Source organism: Callorhinus ursinus, unplaced genomic scaffold (assembly GCF_003265705.2).
Source record: "Callorhinus ursinus isolate GAN/ISIS: 27379988/994484 unplaced genomic scaffold, GSC_fseal_2.0 scaffold16, whole genome shotgun sequence".
NCBI classification, from domain to species: domain Eukaryota; kingdom Metazoa; phylum Chordata; class Mammalia; order Carnivora; family Otariidae; genus Callorhinus; species Callorhinus ursinus.
This window is the reverse complement of record NW_027397078.1, coordinates 2923715-2941562: the sequence shown is the minus strand read 5'-3', so window position 1 is coordinate 2941562 and position 17848 is coordinate 2923715. Positions and strand designations below refer to the sequence as shown.

General features: G+C 43.2%; 1 protein-coding gene across 5 annotated transcripts in view; it reads right to left on the bottom strand.

Moving 5' to 3' along the window:
- ZNF41 (zinc finger protein 41) overlaps positions 1 to 17848 on the bottom strand; it is a 44256-nt gene that overhangs the window by 16700 nt on the left and 9708 nt on the right. For 4 of the 5 annotated variants that reach the window (XM_025857930.2, XM_025857932.2, XM_025857931.2 and 1 more), the window contains exon 2: positions 8040 to 8376. The exons of the other annotated variant lie outside the window; for it this stretch is intronic. In XM_025857930.2, coding sequence (XP_025713715.1) covers positions 8040 to 8111 — 72 coding nt within the window. In that variant the 5' untranslated portion in view covers positions 8112 to 8376. The remainder of the gene's footprint in view (positions 1 to 8039; positions 8377 to 17848) is intronic. 5 annotated transcript variants of the gene reach the window in all.

The window sequence follows — 17848 nt, the reverse complement described above, 5'->3', positions numbered from 1 at the left end:
ATAATGGAATATTATTCAGCCATAAAAAGGAATTAAATAACTGACACATGCTACAACATGTACATGTACAATGTGCTACACTTTTTCCCTATCTGTATCTACGTACAATTTTACCCACCTATATGGACTGGCAACTTCCTACTTTATTCATCAGGTTATACATAAGCTATTACTATCATTATTTACTTTGCTACTCAAATTGTCCCAGATTTTCCCAGAGGGAGTTCCTTGAAACATTATGTTGCATGAAAGAAGCCAGACACAAAGATCACAGATTATATGAGTCCATTCATGTGAACTCTCCAAAATAGTGAAGTCTATAGAGACAGAAAGTATATTAGTGGTTGCTTAGGTTTGGGGGAGGCAGGGAACAGAGGTGCAGTGGGGAGGAGTGATGGCTAAAGGAAATGGGGCTTCTTTTTGAGGTGATGAAAATGTCAAATTGATTGTGGTGATGGTTGCTCATATCCATAAATATAAAAACCAGTGAATTGAACACTTTAAATGGGTAAATTGTATGGTATGTAAATTATATCTCAGTAGAGCTGTTATTAAGAAAGAAGAAATGAAAAGGAAATCAAGATATCCTCAGATGAAGGAAAACTAAGAAAATCTGTGGCCAGCAGATGTACCCTAAGTGAATGGCTAATGGAAGTTCTGTAAACAGAAAGGAGATAATGAGAGAAGGAATCTTGGAACATCAGGAAGGAAGAAAAAATGGAAAAAGCAAAAATATGAGTAAACACAAATTCCTTCTCCTCTCGGGTTTTCTAAATTACGTTTGAAGGTCAAAGCAAAAAGTATTACATTGTCTGTTGTGGATCTCCATGTATGTAGGGGAAATATTTAAGACAACTGTATTATAATATAACCTGGTGAGGGTAAAGGGATTTAAAGGCAGCTAAGTTTTCTCTACTTCATTCTAACTGGTAAAATGTCAACACGAGTGTGACTTATTTGGTGATGGAATAGCTCTGTATCTGTATTATTGCACAAGAATCGATACATGAATGGCAGAGAACTACACACACACTATAGCAATGTCAGTTTCCTGTTTGTGATACTGTACTCTAAGTGACGCAGGATGTAACCACTGGCAGAAACTGCGTAAAGGGTTACGTGAGACCTTTCTGTACCATCTTTGCAACTTCCAGTAAATCTATAATTATTTCAAAAATAGAAAGTTTTAACAAGCTACCAATATTATCCTCAGAAGGACTGGAGTAGTGGGCACACCAGAAAAGATCAGAATGCTATCAAAAAGAAGCATTCCTTTCTTCCCTCTCTATCTGCCTACCTACAAACCTCTCCACCTATTATATGGACTGGTGACTTCCTACTTTATTCAGTGGGTTATCATCTATTGCTATCATTATTTATTTATTTTGCTACTCAAATTGTCCCAAGTTTGGCCAGAGGGAGTTCCTTCCAGGTGGCTCCTGTGTCCTTTCAACATGTCCCCATCTTTTGAGCACTTTATTACTTCTCAGTACAATGAGTTCTTCCAGGATCATTTTGTACTCTCTCTGCTCTAACCCTGGAATCAGTGATTTCTCCAAGAAGCTCTGGTTCCTATTTGTGACTAATGGCAAATCAAGGTGTGCTCATTGTGCCTGGCGTGTAATTGTACTTTCAGCAGTCAGAGCGAGGGGTGTTTTTCCTTACCGGAGAATGCCAACTAATCAATGTGGAAGGAATTATGGGATTAGAAAATGTCATTAGGAAAACAGCACAGTAATTAATTCTTACAGGCAAGAATCATCACTGGATGCTAAAATCGGTGACCAGGAGCATGAGAAATAGGATATTTACATAGCCTCAAAGTATCTCCCCCCAAAATAGTTATTAATTACACAGGGAAAGATAGTCACATTACGGAACTTGACAGATAACCATCTTAGTCATGGTAATCAAAGTCAATATTATCAATAAAGGCTAAATTGATATTGAATGCCTGCTGACATGAAGCACTGAGAAGAACACAACATTGTTTCTGTGATACTCCTGAGAAAAAAAGGAATAACCTATATCTAATTACGAGGAAGCAAGAAGCAAACCAAGTTGAGGGACATTCTTCCAAACGGTCCGTGTCATGAAAGTCAAGGAAAGGCTGAGGCACTGTTCCAGATTAAAGGCTAAAGGGACATGACAAGTCAACGCAATACATGAACCTGGGCTGGATCCTGGATCAGGGGAAAGGACCTTCTTGAGACAACTGGGGAAACTGTATATTATACGGTATATATTAGATAATAAGATAATACATGGTATGTTAGTACCTTATCAATGTGAAATTTCCTCATTCTGAAAACTTTACTGTGGTTACAGAAGAGAATGTCCTTGTTCTTAAGAGATATGCATTGAAGTATTTAGGGGTAAATACTAAAAATAGTTGTCTGCAAATTACTCTCAAATGGTTCAGAAAACAAGGTTTTAAATATAGTTGTGTGTATGCCCATATACATGTACTTACAAACACACACGCAAACATCGAGGACAGAATGAAAGCAAACGTGGCAAAATGTTAATGGTTTATTTCAGATGAAGGGGGTACATAGTTCTTTGTGCAGTTTCTGTAACTTCTCTTTAATTTTAAAATTATTTCAAAAGGATCAAAAGTTTAAAAAAAAAAAAAACCAAAGCTTTGAAACGCCTAGTTGAAAATTTAGGTGAATATTTGTTTAGGCCTTGGGGTGGTTGAGGATTTCCTAAACCAGAGAGAAAATGCGCTGCGTATCAGAGAAAAGACCTAATGATTTGACTATGAGGAAATGAGGAAGCTTTATTCACCGAAAGCCCCTTTGGCCTCTGGGAGGCCTGGTCTCCCTCCCCTTGTTAGTGAATGTTCGGGGGCACCAAGCGTGCAGGGAACTCATAGTACCTTCTCCACCACCAGCAGCTCCTGGAGGCAGCTCCACAAGCACTGGGCCATGCCCAGCACTTCGCCACCCACCAGCTCTCCTGAGCACAGCCCCGAGGGTTGCTGAGAGGAGGACCTCCACTTGAACCCCTAGCAACACACCTGACCTGTGCCCCCTTCATCCCCCAAGGGCAGTCAACCCGGGGGAGGCCTGGGGTCAGGCTGGAGGGAAGCTCTCATTCTGCCTGCCCAACCTCCCGAGCAGCTTGCCAGCCACCCCAGGAGACACCGGCAGGTGTGTGGGTAACACAGCGGGGAGGAGCCTCAGGGGGCAGGGCAGGAGTGGCTATTGCAACCAGTGTGAAAGAATGAAAACATTCTACCACTTGACATTGTTAAACGTTTTAACAACTCCAGTGGCCCAAGCTGGTGGACAAAAGACCACACTGTCAACCAGTCTCTCCCTCCCTGGGAGTCACTAAGGCCCCATTTCCAGGGAAAGTGTACACAGCCCATGACAGGCATTCTCAGCATGAACAGACACACAAGATGAATATTTACAAAGTACACTGCCCACAGATGCCCCTCTTTGATCCCTTTCCCCAAAAAAATAGAAGCTTTGGGAGGGGGATTTTGGTGCTAGAAATCTGGGTAGAAAGTTGCTAACATAGACTCCCCCAGATTCCAGCCTCACCTGCTACACAGGAAAAGGTTTGATTTCCTATCCCTTTTCTACCACGAAGGATGGCATGTGTGCCTACCACCACCAGGACCCCTACAAGGACTTCCTCATCCTAGGTGAGGATCCCCACTCCAGCTCCTCATGGCTCTCCAGCGACCCACATGGCTCTCCTGTCTCCCTCCCTTCAGGATCCTCTGAGCCAGCACACTACGTGCTCTCATCCCCGGGACCGTGCTGGGCTACCAGGATTGACCACTCACTGGCCCTCTGCTCTGGCCCATCCTGCAGCTGGCTCTGGGCTCAGTCCCCCCACTTCTGGGCTTGCCTCACTGTGATACGACCTTGCCCTTCTACACCCTGTCCCAGCCTAGCAGAAGGGCTTCAGTGGTGCTTACGAGGCTGTCTGCAAGTGTGCAGCAAGTTCTTGGCTCCCTGTGCCCTCACCAGAGGCCAGATACCTAGCCTCTCTCTATGCTTGCCCTTGGCTGGGGCTGCTCTGGTCTTTCCTGCTCCCTCTGGCTGTTCCCTCTCACTGTTCTCCATTCCGTACCCCTCCGCAGCTGCCTCTGGCTTTTCCCTGCTTCCCCTGCCCACTCCCAGCTCATACTTCTCTCTGCTGCTCCCTCTGCTGGTCCTTATTCCCTCTGCGTAGTCCCCATCGGACCCTTCCCTGGTCCCTCTTGTTTACTCTTCCCTCTAAATGTTGCTTGCTCCTTTTGAGTACCCCTGGTCTCTTTCCGGATTGTCCCTGGCTTCCTCTAACTGTTCCAAGCCTCCCGTTTCTTCTTCCCTTTGACTGCTCAGACGGAGCCCTGGTGCCTCTGACTGTCCTGTATTTCCTTCGATAGTTTCCCCTCTAGCTGATCCTTAGTCTGTGGCACCATTCTTCTGATTGGGCACTAGTCCATTTGGCTGTTCCCTGGTCCTGATGAGCTTTTCTTATTCTTTCTAGTGGACACAGACTGACTGCCCTTTGAGTCCCCTGACTGCTCTCTAGTCCCAATTCTTTCCTGTGCCTTGGGCAAACCTGGAATGCCTTTCTAGTACACCCTCACTTGACACACCTGCATCTGGTTTCCAGGGGGTGGGGAGCAGCACACTTTGTGGAGAGCTGGTCGACCCAGCTCCTAGTCTAGGCTCTTGACCACCAAAGTCTACCAGTTCTGGGCACTCCACCATGATGCTTGATTTTGTACTTTCACCTTCTCCATCACTTACATCATGTCTGACTATCTGCTGGTTCCTCTGGTTGTTTCCTGGGTAGGGTGACCAACTGTCTCGTTTGCCAGGACTTTCCCTATTTTAGCACTGAAGTCCCACATCCCAGGAAACCCCTGTCACCCTATTCCAGGGAACTCTGGTTGTTCCTCAGCCTCTCCTTGGCTTCTGCAACTGCCCCCCCCCGCTTTTAAAGATTTTATTTATTTATTTGAGAGAGAGAGAGAGAGAGTTAGCAAGAGCAGGAACACAAGCAGGGGGAGTGGGAGAGGGAGAAGCATGCTTCCCGCTGAGCGGGGAGCCCAATGTGGGGCTCGATCCCAGGACCCTGGGATCATGACCTGAGCCGAAGGCAGATGCTTAACGACTGAGCCACCCAGGCGCCCCTGCAACTGGCCCTTAACCCCAGTGCCTGCTACATGGGGCCCTCTGGCTGCTAACTAGCTTCAGGAATGGATACTATGCCTTCCAGCTGTTCTCTAGTCCCTCTAGCTGTTCTCTGGTCAGTCAGGCTGCTCTCCAACACCAGATAAACTTTTAATGCCCACTTTGTGGTTCCCTAGTCCTCTGGTTAGCCCCTGGGACCTCTGGTTAGCACTCTGTGCCCAGTACAGTTTTGTTCTTCCCTCTGCTGTTCCCCAACCTCAGAGACTATTCCTTGTTCTGTGTGGTTCCTGATGTCCTCAGCTACTCCTCAGCCTGGGAGGCCTTTCTCCGTCTTTCCAACTATCCCTGGGTCTGTCTCCTCCCCACCCCCCCACCTGTTTATAGCCTCAGCAGCTGGTCCCTGCTTCCTCTGGCTGCTATCCACTCCCTTCCCATTCTTTCTTATTTTTTTGTTCCCTGGTACCTCTACCTTTCCCTATCTTCTCAGACTCCCCTAAACCCTGGTGCCTTGTGAAGTTGCTTGTCCCACAGGTTCTTGCCCAGAACACCAAACCTATCTGCTCTTGCCATTTTGGCCAGATCTTCTGTTTTCTCATCCCTCTGGATGGTCCCTGCTCCCTCTGGCTGCTATCTGGTCCCTCTACCTTCTGGTCCCTCCTCCTATTTTGGGATCCCTCTTATTGTTCTTGGACCCACTGGCTTTTCCCTCTCTCCACCTCTCTAGCCCCTGATGACTACTTCTTGGTCTCTCTGCTGCCCCTGGCTTCTGGGCTTCTGTTTCCCATTTCCTCTGTTCCACTGCACTCTCATTCTGCCCCCTGGGCCCCTTGGCTATCCTCCATCTCCAGTAAGTGCACCATGGTCCCATCAGCTGTTCCTCATCCCTCTTTCTCTTACTGACCCTTCTGCCTATTTTTCAGCCTCAGCCACTACTTCCTGGTCCCGCCAGCTGTTCCCTACCGCTGTGGACACTTTTTTTTTTTTTTTTGGTTCTTCGGTATCTCTGCCCATTCTCTGCTCCCTGACATCTAATGAAAAAGCCAAAAACCTGACAAATAAATAAGTGAATAAATAACACTCAACAGGGTCTTGGTCATTTCCATCTCTTCTTGCAAAGGGTCAGAGGTCTGTGGTTGGGAAAGAAGAGATGAGTGAAGAAATGTGCCCTGTAGAGCCCAGAATCTTTTGTCTAGAAATTCCCACACACTGGCTGGGCAAGGAGCCACCTGCAGAAAGACTGGGGAGTGCCATGTTGTTGTGGCCTCAAACTGTGGGTCTGTGATTGATATGATGGAGCAGAGCCTAAACACTTCCATAGGTGGAAGGGCACTATGGTTAGGCAGCAATTCGTTTACCATTCAATGCCTTTATACCTTTGACCCAAACATAATTTCAGTGACTTGGACAAAAAGACTTAAGTGCAGGAATTTTACCACAGCAGTGTTAATCCCAACAGAAAACCTGAAACACCCTAAATGCACATACAGTGGATTGGTTAAATTAATTCAAGTTTATCCAAAGGACATAATGCTGTGCATTATGTGTATATGAAGAAAAAATATTTAATGCCTAGAAAATCATGTTAAGCTGTCAAATTAAAAAGGAGGCAACCAAATACTGTGATTCCATTTTTAAACTTGAGCTATAGAATGTATATGTGTATGGTATGTATGCACACCCACAGCCCCACACATATACCCACATATATGCACACTTGTGCATACAAAGGAAAAATCAACTGAAAGGAAATATACCTAAATGTTAACAATGGTTAACTTTGGGTAATGCTGGAATTACAAGTAATGTTTTATTCTCTTCTGTTTGTTTACCTGCATTCTCTAACATTTTATTGTGAAATAATGAAATTATGAAATAATAAAAATCAAAATAATTTTTTAAAGTTTAATATTATCCTAATGACCATGTGACCCTGAGCCCCTGTGACAAGAAGCCTGCCCCAGAGGTGACAGCATTCACAGGAAGGTTTGAAGAAGGGAGTTGTCAGGCAGGGTCTGGCTCTCTCATCGTCTTCCCCTATTTACAGATTCTCAAGGGGAATTTTTATTTATTTTTCTTTTTATTTTTTAAGGATTTTATTTATTTATTTGAAAGAGAGAGAGAAGGAACACCAGCCGGGGAGGGGGGCAGAGGGAGAGGGAGAAGCAGGTTCAGGGCTCTATCCAAGGACCTGGAGATCATGACTTGAGCTGAAGGCAGACACCCAATAGACTGAGCCACGCAGGTGCTCAAAGGGAACTTTTAGGGGGCAACTTGGTCTTGGCTGTGGTGTGGTGAGGGTGGAGGACACATTCAGGAGACCTGGTTCCAGTCCAACACTGTTACTCACAATCCAAGAGGCCTGGGCAAGTCATGTCCCTTCTCAGGCCATTTTATCACCTTTGAAAGGAGGAGGAAGAACCGGAAGGACCCTGGAGACTGTTGTTGCCCTATTACCCTGCCATCCTCTCAGTTCCAGAGAAAAGGGATTTTTCTGCCCTAGATCAGGATAGAGGAGGAAGCAGCAAATCCCCAGAGACAAGGGGGAAAGGAGGCTGGGGGCAGGGGGTGATCCGCTGAGCAACTGCAAAGAGCCAATGGAGAGTGCAGGGCCTATGCTGGGGGTCGGGGGTAGCATCTCCCTGGCTAGGACCCCAGATGTGGGGTGACCCTCCTATCCCACCTTTCCTCCATCACATGTCCACTGAAACACACAGGGCTCTGGATGTGGGACATCAGCCACGTGGTACTCACACAGCAGGAGGATGGTGACCTGGGAGCCTGGAATCTGCCACTTCTGTGACCCACCTGCCCCTCCCCTGAGGCCCTGGTGACAGGTCAGGGCTGTCTCCTCACTGAGCGAATTCCTGCCCCTGGAGTCCTCTCCCTCCTCACCTCACACAAACTGCCACGTCCCTCTGCAGCCAGGACCGAGGACCACTGGGGAGAACTCCGGTTAGCTGGCATGTTCCCGCTGGGCCTCAGCTCAAGGGCTCTCTTGCTGATGACTTTGCTCTTCCCAGGAGCTCGAAGCCAGCCGGGCAGCCGGGGACTCAATCAGGGCTGCTGGGGCCAGGAGGTAGGTCCTACAGACTCTGCTTCGGGGTCTGGCCCAGGGGCTCCACAGAGACTCCAAGAAACCCTGGAGAGCCAGTGTGCACGTGGTCAGTCACCATTCACCCCACAAAATGCTTCCTGGGGGCACCAAGGGAGCAGCTCCCTGTGCTGGATACTGTGAAAAAGAGAAGTTCAGTAAAACCAACACCAAATGTTAGCGTATAATGTGAAAAAAATACTCATAAAACTTGGTATAAAATGAATGAGGGTTTGAATTCCAGATCTTCTACTTTCTAGCTAGAGTCTGGGGGAAGTCACTTTAGTCTGAGTTTCTTCATCTTAAAACTGAGGATGAAAACACCTGTCTCAAAAAAAAAAAAAAAAAAAAAAAAGAAAAAAAAAGAAAAGAAAAGAAAACACCTGTCTCATAGGGTTGTTAGAATTAAATGATACGATATGATGCCTCCAAAGCAATCATTCCTACTTGGCACCTGGAACATATTACATTGATATTAAATATTGCTATTATTACAAGGTGCAAGGCAGGTACCTCATTTAATTTTCAAACTCATCCTGTGAACTAGGTATTCTATTAGTATTATTCCCATTTATCATCAGATAGAGATGTTCAGAGATATTAAGAAATTTGCCCCAAGATCACTCGGATTAGGGGGAAGGACAGGGACTCAAACCCAGGTATGCCTGGCTCCAGGGTACATTTTCTTCACTACTATGCCATATGGTATTCTGTATATGGCAGGTCACAAAAAACATTATTTCCATTTCCTTGCTGCTCTTAAAGTGCTCTGGCTAGGGGTGCCACATGTGCATAAACTGAGCTTCTGTATAATTCAGTGTATGTTCTGGGCAACTTAGAGAGCTCGCCTTCTTCTGCCATAGATGAAAACATAAACTCATTGCCTCCCTCCCCCAACTCCCATCTGGGCACTGAAAACTAGCATGTCTGTACAGGCTCCTAAATCAGTAACCCACACTGCTTGACAAAACCGTGTCCCAGATGGTACCATCAACTGGCTTCCACAGGCTCCCCAAATAATCACCAACACCCTCAATACACCCTCAATAGAAAACCAACCACTGATCCACTCAATGCCCTTTGGGTGCCAAACCTGACCTCCTATAGGACCCCATAACTCACAGTCCATATATAGAACTAGTGACTCCCATAATACCTTCAATAATAGTCCATCACATACTAACTCACACAGCCCTGCATTTACCAATATCCACAAGTCTCAATCAATGACTCGCATAGGGCCACCAAAACTGACTCCCAAAAACTTATAATCCCAGGCTTGCAAGCAATCATTTGCCACCTCAGTGTTCCAATCAATAACTCTTGTGGGCTAATCAATGACTTCAGACACTGACATCCCCAACTCTTATAAAACCTCAAGAATTTCCCAAGACTGTACCTCACTGCCCCAATGTGAATCGTAGCTATAGGCTTTAGATTATCTAATCCTATTGGACCCTACCTCACTGATTCTTCCCCATAGAAATCCCCCCAATCCTTGACTCCCAAAGGAACCAAATCAACCCCAAACCTGATGTGGCATTGAATTTAGAGGACAAAAAGGAAACCTACAACACTTCCAGCCAGAAACAACACATTATTTAAAATGGAAAGGGCTCACAACGGCACTAGACTTTTTGTTTGCAGTGATAGGAATCATATTAGAAGAAAATATCTACAAATTACTGAGAGAAAGGAGCTGAGATCCGAGAATTTTAAACCGATCCTAGCTTGATACTATTCTTCTGTCAGAGGAAAAGACAATTTTAGCCATAAAAACATTTATAACATTAAATGCCACCATTCCTAGCTCAGGAGAATACTCAAGGGAATAGTCTAAGCAATTATAAATTGAATAGTAACAGAAACCTCAAAAATCAGAGGAAAGCAGTCTTCAGAAATGATTCTTGTAATATACAGTTATATCTGAATAAAGAAAAATAACATAACTAGGCATATGGAATAAATAAGATTACTACTAAGTGGAAAATTTAAAAGACCCTGGAAAATCTACTGAGTAAAATGAGGAGAAGGCAAATTATGCACCTCTATTCCTAGATCCAAATACGATTATAACATTATTGGATCTAGTAATAGAGAAAATATAGACAATTATATTTCTAAGGAAGGTGAAGGCAACTACTAGCAGAAATTGATAAATATAATCAAAATCCCAAACTATCAGAATTCCAAGATAATAAGAACCCAGAGGGGAATGAGAAATGTGACCAAACCAGCAAAAATAGGAAAAGGGAAAGAGTGGAAATATCAACAAAATAAAATAAATAGTGAACATAAAATAATAGAAGGCACAAAATTTAGTATGTTATAATTCAACTAAATTGAATGAGCTGAATCCTGCCATAAAAGATAAAGACAATGGGATTGGTTCACAAAAACAATACACAGGTGCCACATATCTAAAACAAAAAGACAAAGATGTGAAATGAAGCATTGGACAGAAACATGCCATGCTATTTATCATTCTTTCTGTTATGGTTGGCACTCGTTGTGTCTTAGTTAGGAAAACCTTGCCTACCTCAGGGTCATAAAGATGTTTAATGTTTTCTTCTAAATTTGTATTGTTCTATCTTTTATGTTTAGATTTATAACCTTCTTGGGAAGGATTGTGGTGTGTGGTAAGTGTTAGGGTCAAGATTCATTTCTTCCAGGGCGCCTGGGTGACTCAGTCAAGCATCTGCCTTTGGCTCAGGTCATGATCCTGGGGTCCTGGGATCAAGCCCCAGGCCAGGTTGAGCTCCCTGTTCAGTGGGGAGTCTAATTCTCCCTCTCCCCCTGCTCCTCCCCCTGCTTGTGCACGCTCTCTCTCTGTCAAATAAATAAATAAATAAAATCTTTGTTTAAAAAAAGATTCATTTCTTCCATATGGATATCAGGGTGATCCAGCATGGCTTATTGAAAAGACTATCCTTTCTCCACTGCTCTGCAGTGTTGCTTTGCAACCGTCTATGTGGAGGTTCATTCCTGGACTCTGGGTTTTGATTGGTCTATTTGTCTATTTGTGGACCACTACTATAGTGTCTTAATTAATGTGCTTCATATCAAGTTTTGATATCTGGTAGAATAAAAGGTTATTAAATTGGACCACACTAAAATTAAAGACCTTGGCTCATCAGAAGACAAAATTAAGAGTGAAAAGGCAAGGGACACCTGGGTGGCTCAGCTGGTGAAGTGTCTGCCTTCGGCTCAGGTCATGATCCCAGGGTCCTGGGATCGAGTCCCACACCAGGCTCCTTGCTCAGCAGGGATCCTGCTTCTCCCTCTGCTGCTCCCCCTGCTTGTGCTTCCCCCCCCGATAAATAAATAAAATCTTTTAAAAAAAGTGAAAAGGCAAATCCCACAGTGGGAAAAGATGACTGTAATATTGGTATCTGACAAACAACTCATATACCAAATATATCAAGAATTCTTAGAAATCAATAGGAGCAATAGGAAAAGAGAGAAGGGAACAGGCACTTCCCAAAGAAGATATGCCAAGTGGCAAATATGCATAGGAAAAGATGCTCAACTTCATTAGTTAGCAAGGAAATATAAATTAAACTACAATCAGATACTCCTTCATACCCACCAGAAATGGCTAAAAATGGAAAAGATGGAAAATAACCAAGAGAGTTGGTGAGGATATGAACAATGGAAACTCATAAATTGTTTTTGAGGAGCATACAATAGTACAAACACTTTATAAAACTGTGTGGTGTTATCTATGAAAGCTGAACACATGCAATAGCCTGTGACCCAGCTCTTCTACTTCTAGGAATATACTCAGGAGAAATGTGAGCATATGTTGACTGAAAGACTAGTAAGATGATGTTCAGAGTGGCTTTATTCAAAACTGAAAATTATGCAGATGCCCATCAACTTCAGAATGGATAAACAAGTTGTCCTATATTCATACAAGGAAGTACTATACAGTAACAAGAATGAACAAATTACTATGCACAACAGGCATGAATCTCATCTCATGAATATTACATTGGCCAATGAAGCCAGACCCAAAAGAGCAATGAATCAATACTGTATGATTATGTTTATATTAATTTCAAAAACATGTCAAACTAATCTATGCTGTTAGAAGTCAGGCTGTTGGTACCCCTTGGGAGGAGGTTAGTGATTGGAAAGGAATACAAGGGGGTATTTCTTGGGTGCTAGTGATGTTCTATTTCTAAATCTAGGTGGTGGTTGTGCATGTTCACTCAGTCTGTTAAAAAATCATCAAGCTAAATGCATAATCTGTGCAGTTTCTTACATTATGTCATAATTAAATAAAGATTTTAAAAATATACAATACACCAGACAAATGCAAGAAATTGAAAGCATATCTAGAAATAAATTATTGAGTGGAAATTAAGTCCAAAGTGCTCAATAGATTAACAAAGGGGTCCATTTTTAATAATAAAATATACAATAAAAAGTACATAAACCTTTGCATAAATCTTTAGGGCCATTCAATATATACAAATAAAACCAGCACAAATGCATGAAACCACATGAAATCTTCAAAATCATAATTATGGAGACTTCCTCTTCTGGAGATGGAGTAGATATTAGTTTACCTATTCTTTCTGCTAAATAACAACTAAAAAGTGTGGACATTATATATAAAACATAGGAAGAGGGGCACCTGGGTGGTTCAGTCAGTTAAGCACCTGCCTTCAGCTCAGGTCATTATCTCAGGATCCTGGGATCGAGCCCTGCATCAGGCTCCCTGCTCAGTGGGGAGTCTGCTTCTCCCTCTGCCTCTCCCCCTGCCTTGTCCTCTCTCTCTTGCTCACTCTCTCTCTCAGATAGGTAAATAAAATCTTAAAAAAAAACAACATAGGAAGATTCTGAAAGGTGGAGTGAAGAGGGCAGATTGGCTAGGGATCCTGAGACCCCAAAAATGACATGGCAGTGAGTTCTCTGTGTTTTCTTTTAGCCTCATATATCCTAGACTTGGTGCTGGAGAAACCAGCAACTTAGAAAGGCCAATGGTGCAGACAAAAACTGCCCCAATAAAAGCCTGTTCTCTCTAGTCAAAGGACCAGGCAAGAGGCAGTCTACCAAGACAGAAAACTTTCAGACAATGATGGCTCTACTCAGGCCAAACACCACAAAAACTCTGGGGTCCTACCACCATTACTAAGAGCAAAGGCCAGGTGGAGAGCCTAGACTTCCACCCTTGACAAACTATAAGAAGGCACCCTCAACCCCTCACCCTGCCCCTCACCCCCTGCCCCCTGCCCAGGTGGTATCAGAGAAAGTCCATTAGGGTGCTGGAGCTTTCTTCCTTGCTGGACAGTAACACCTGCCTCCTCCTCGCCCACCCTTTGGTGACAGTGGAGACAATGTGGGGAGTCTGGGCTTCCATCCTCACCCAGAGGTGTCCTTCCTCCTCTCCACTGAGTGATGTCAGAGGAGGGCTATTGGCGCTCCTACTAGGGCTCAGCAGTAACAAGGGCACTTCTGCCAACAGTGTCAGTGGACATCAAATGGGAAGCAGTGACAAGGTACCCAGCTCCCTCCCAGTCAGGGTGGTATCAGCAGAGGCCTAGTGAGAAGCATGAACTCCTACCCCGACTAGGCAATAAAAAGGAGCCCACCCCGGGGCACCTGGGTAGCTCAACCAGTTAAGTATCTGACTCTTGATTTCAGCTCAGGTCATGATCTCAGGGTTGTGGGATCAAACCCCATGACAGGATCCAAGATGGGTGTGGAGCCTGCTTAAGATTCTCTCCCTCAGCTCCTCCCCCTGCCATTAAAAAAAAAAAAAAGGAGCCCCCCCCCTCCCCAAGAGGCCAAGTGGAGAACCTGGACTTCCATCCCTACCTAGCAGTCATGAATGAGGTGACATCTCCCTTTACCAAACGGAGCTCTGTCAAGGGAGGCCTGTTAAAACAGTAGAGTTAAATAAATTCCAGAGCCTCTTAATATAATACCCAAATATCCTGAACATAATGAAAAATTAGATGTCATACCAAGAACCAGGAAAATCTCAACTCGAATGAGAAAAGACACTGAGCAGATCCCAACACTGAAATAACACAGATGCTGGAATTATCTGACAAGGATTTTATTTTTTTTAATATAATATAATTTTATTTTATTTTAAAGATTATTTATTTGAGGGGGAGGGGCAGAGGGAGAGGGAGAGAGAATCCCAAGCAGACTCTCCGCCGAATGTGGAGTTCAATCACACGACCCTGAAATCATGACCCCAGCCAAAATCAAGAGTCTGACGCCCAACTGACTGAGCCACCCAGGTGCCCCATCTGGCAAGGATTTTAGAGCAGCCATCATAAACATGCTTCACTGGCCAATTATGAAAAATGCTTAACACAAATGAGACAACAGAAAATCTCAGTAAAGAAATATAGGCATACCTCATTTTATTGTGTGTCCCAGATAGTGAAGTTTTTACAAATTAAAGGTTCATGGCAACTCTGTCAAGTAAGTCTATCAGCGCCATTTTTCCAATAGCATCTGCTCACTTCATGTCTCTGTGTCACATTTTGGTAATCCTTGTAATATTTCAAACTTTTTCATTAATATTATATTTATTATGGTGACCTGTGGCCAGTGATCTTTGATGTTACTATTGTAATTGTTTTGGGATGCCACAAACCACATCCATATAACCAGCCACAACAATCCCTTAAACCAAAGCCTAATCCAGATCAAGACCCTAATTCTCTTTAGTTCTCTGAAGGCTGCGAGAGGTGAGGAAGCTACAGAAGAAAAGTTTGAAGCTAGCAGAGGTTGGTTCACAAATTTTTTAAAAAAGAGTGTATTTATTCATTTGAGAGAGAGAGAGAGAGCATGAGCGGGGGAGGAGACCGAAGGAGAAGCAGACTCCCCACTGAGCAGGGAGTCCGATGCGGGGGCCCAATCCCAGGACCCTGAGATCATGACCTGAGCCAAAGGCAGACACTTAACCGACTGAGCCACCCAGGCGCCCTGTTGGTTCATGAATTTTAAGGAAAGAAGCCATCTTTATAACATAAAAGTGTAAAGTGAAGCTGCAAGTGCTGGTATGGAAGCTGCAGCAAATTTTCCAGAAGATTCAGCTAAGATAATTAATGAAGGTGGTTACACTAACCATCAGAATTTCAATGTAGACAAAACAGCCTTCTATTGGAAGAAAATGCCACTATGACCAGAAGGACATAGCACAACATTTTTTAAGTGCTGAAAGAAAAGAACTGTTAGCCTAGAATCCTATACCCATAGAAAATATCCTTCAGGAATCAAAGAGCTGTCAAGACATTTTCAGATGAAGGAAACTAAGAATTTGTTACCAGAAGACCTACCATAAAAGAATGGCTACAGGAATTTCTCTAACCAGAAACACAATGATAAAAGAAGGAATTTTAGAACATCAGTAAGGAAGAAAGAACATGGGAAAAGCAAAAATATAGGTAAATATAATATGCTTTCCTTCTCCTCAGTTTTCTAAATTATGTTTGACAGTTGAAGTGAAAATTATAACACCATCTAATGTGCTCAATGCATGTAAAGGAAATATTTAAGACAATTATATTATAAATAGGGGAGGATAAAGGGACATGAGGTAAGTAAGGTTTCCACACTTCCCTGCAAGTGGTAAAATGATGCCAGTGGACTCTGATAAGTTGTGTATATATTACATGATACATAGAAAATCTGGTTTAAAAAAGCTATATAAAGAGATCCCCCTGAAAACACTAGATTATCAAACGGAATTCTTTAAAATGTCCAAATACCCCCAAAGAAGGGCAAGGAGAGAGAAAGAGAGAGAGACAGAGAGAGAGGGAGAGAAAGAGCAAGAGAAACAAAAACAGAGAGAATAGACAGCAAACACAAAATATGACAGACTTAAACCTTAACATTTAAATAATTACATAAAGTGCAAATGGTATAAATGCACCAACTGTAGACAGAAATTAGTAGGTTCTATTTCAAAAATCATGACCCAGCTATATACTGTCTACAAGAAATGTGTTTCAAATATAATGATATATGTAGGTCGAAAGTAAAAGGATGGAAAAGATATATCATGCAAACATTGATTAAAAGGAAGCAGAAATGGATTTATTAATATTGGATAGAGTAGACTTCAGAGTAAAGAAAATTACCAGGGACAGACAGGGACATTACATAATGATAAAAGGGTCAGTCCACCAAGAAGACATAGCAATTTTAAATGTGTATGCACCATGCAATAGAATTGCAAAATATATGAAGAAAGTCTTAATAAAACTGAAAGGAGAAATAGGCAAAATCACAATTATAGTTGGAGACTTCAATACCTTTCCTTCAACAACTGAAAGAACAATCAGACAGAAAATCAACAAGGTTATAAAAGAATTCATGAACATCATTAGCCAACAGGATCTACGCAACATTTATAGAACTTTCCATGCAACAGTAACAGAGTACACATTCTTTTTTTTTAAAGATTTTTTATTTATTTATTTGAGAGAGAGAGAATGAGAGATAGAGAGCACAAGAGGGAAGAGGGTCAGAGGGAGAAGCAGACTCCCCACCAAGCAGGGAGCCCGATGTGGGACTCGATCCCGGGACTCTGGGATCATGACCTGAGCCAAAGGCAGTCGCTTAACCAACTGAGCCACCCAGGCGCCCCAGAATACACATTCTTTTTAAGTGCCCACAGAAAATATGTCACATAGACCATATCCTAGATCATATAACAAATCTCAGCAAATGTAAAAGAATTAAAATCATACATAGTATGTTCTCTGACCACAATGGAATGAAACTAGTAATCAAAACAAAGAGGTAACAGGAAAATTCCCAAACACTTAGAAACTAAGCAACATACTTTTTTTTTTATGATTTTATTTATTTATTTGACAGAGAGAGACACAGTCAGAGAGGGAACACAAGATGGGGGAGAGGGAGAAGCAGGCTTCCTGCTGAGCAGGGAGCCTAATGCAGGGCTCGATCCCAGGGATCATGACCTGAGCTGAAGGCAGACACTTAACGACAGCCACCCAGGTGCCCCTAAGCAACATACTTCTTTTTTTTTAAATTTTTTTATTAATTTTATTTATTTTTGAGAGAGAGAGAATGACAGAGAGAGAGAATGAGAGGGGTGAGGGTCAGAGGGAGAAGCAGACTCCCTGCTAAGCAGGGAGCCCGATGTGGGACTACATCCCAGGACTCCAGGATCATGACCTGAGCTGAAGGCAGTCGCTTAACCAACTGAGCCACCCAGGCACCCTAAGCAACATACTTCTAAATAATCCATAGCTCAAAGAGGAAGTCTTAAGGGAAATTAAAAAAATACACTGAACTGAATAAAAATTAAAATACAACATATCAAAATTTGTAGGATACAGTCTCAGGCTTATAATCCTTTAGCCCCTCCTTGACCATATAAGAATGGACCTTGGGCCTGGAACACTTCCTTACCAAGAGACAAAGAGCCCACACAGCCTGTGCTGGGCTATTGCCTTGTGTAGGAATATCTTTCCCTATGTTGAACTCACTGTGTGCTATTTTGTTCTGTAGAAGTTTCTACTTCAGTGGCTCTTAGGCATGCCCCTAGCTTTCAGTATTTCAGACTCCATGGGGGAGTGGGTGGGTCCTTCCACTGCAATATGAGAGGGGT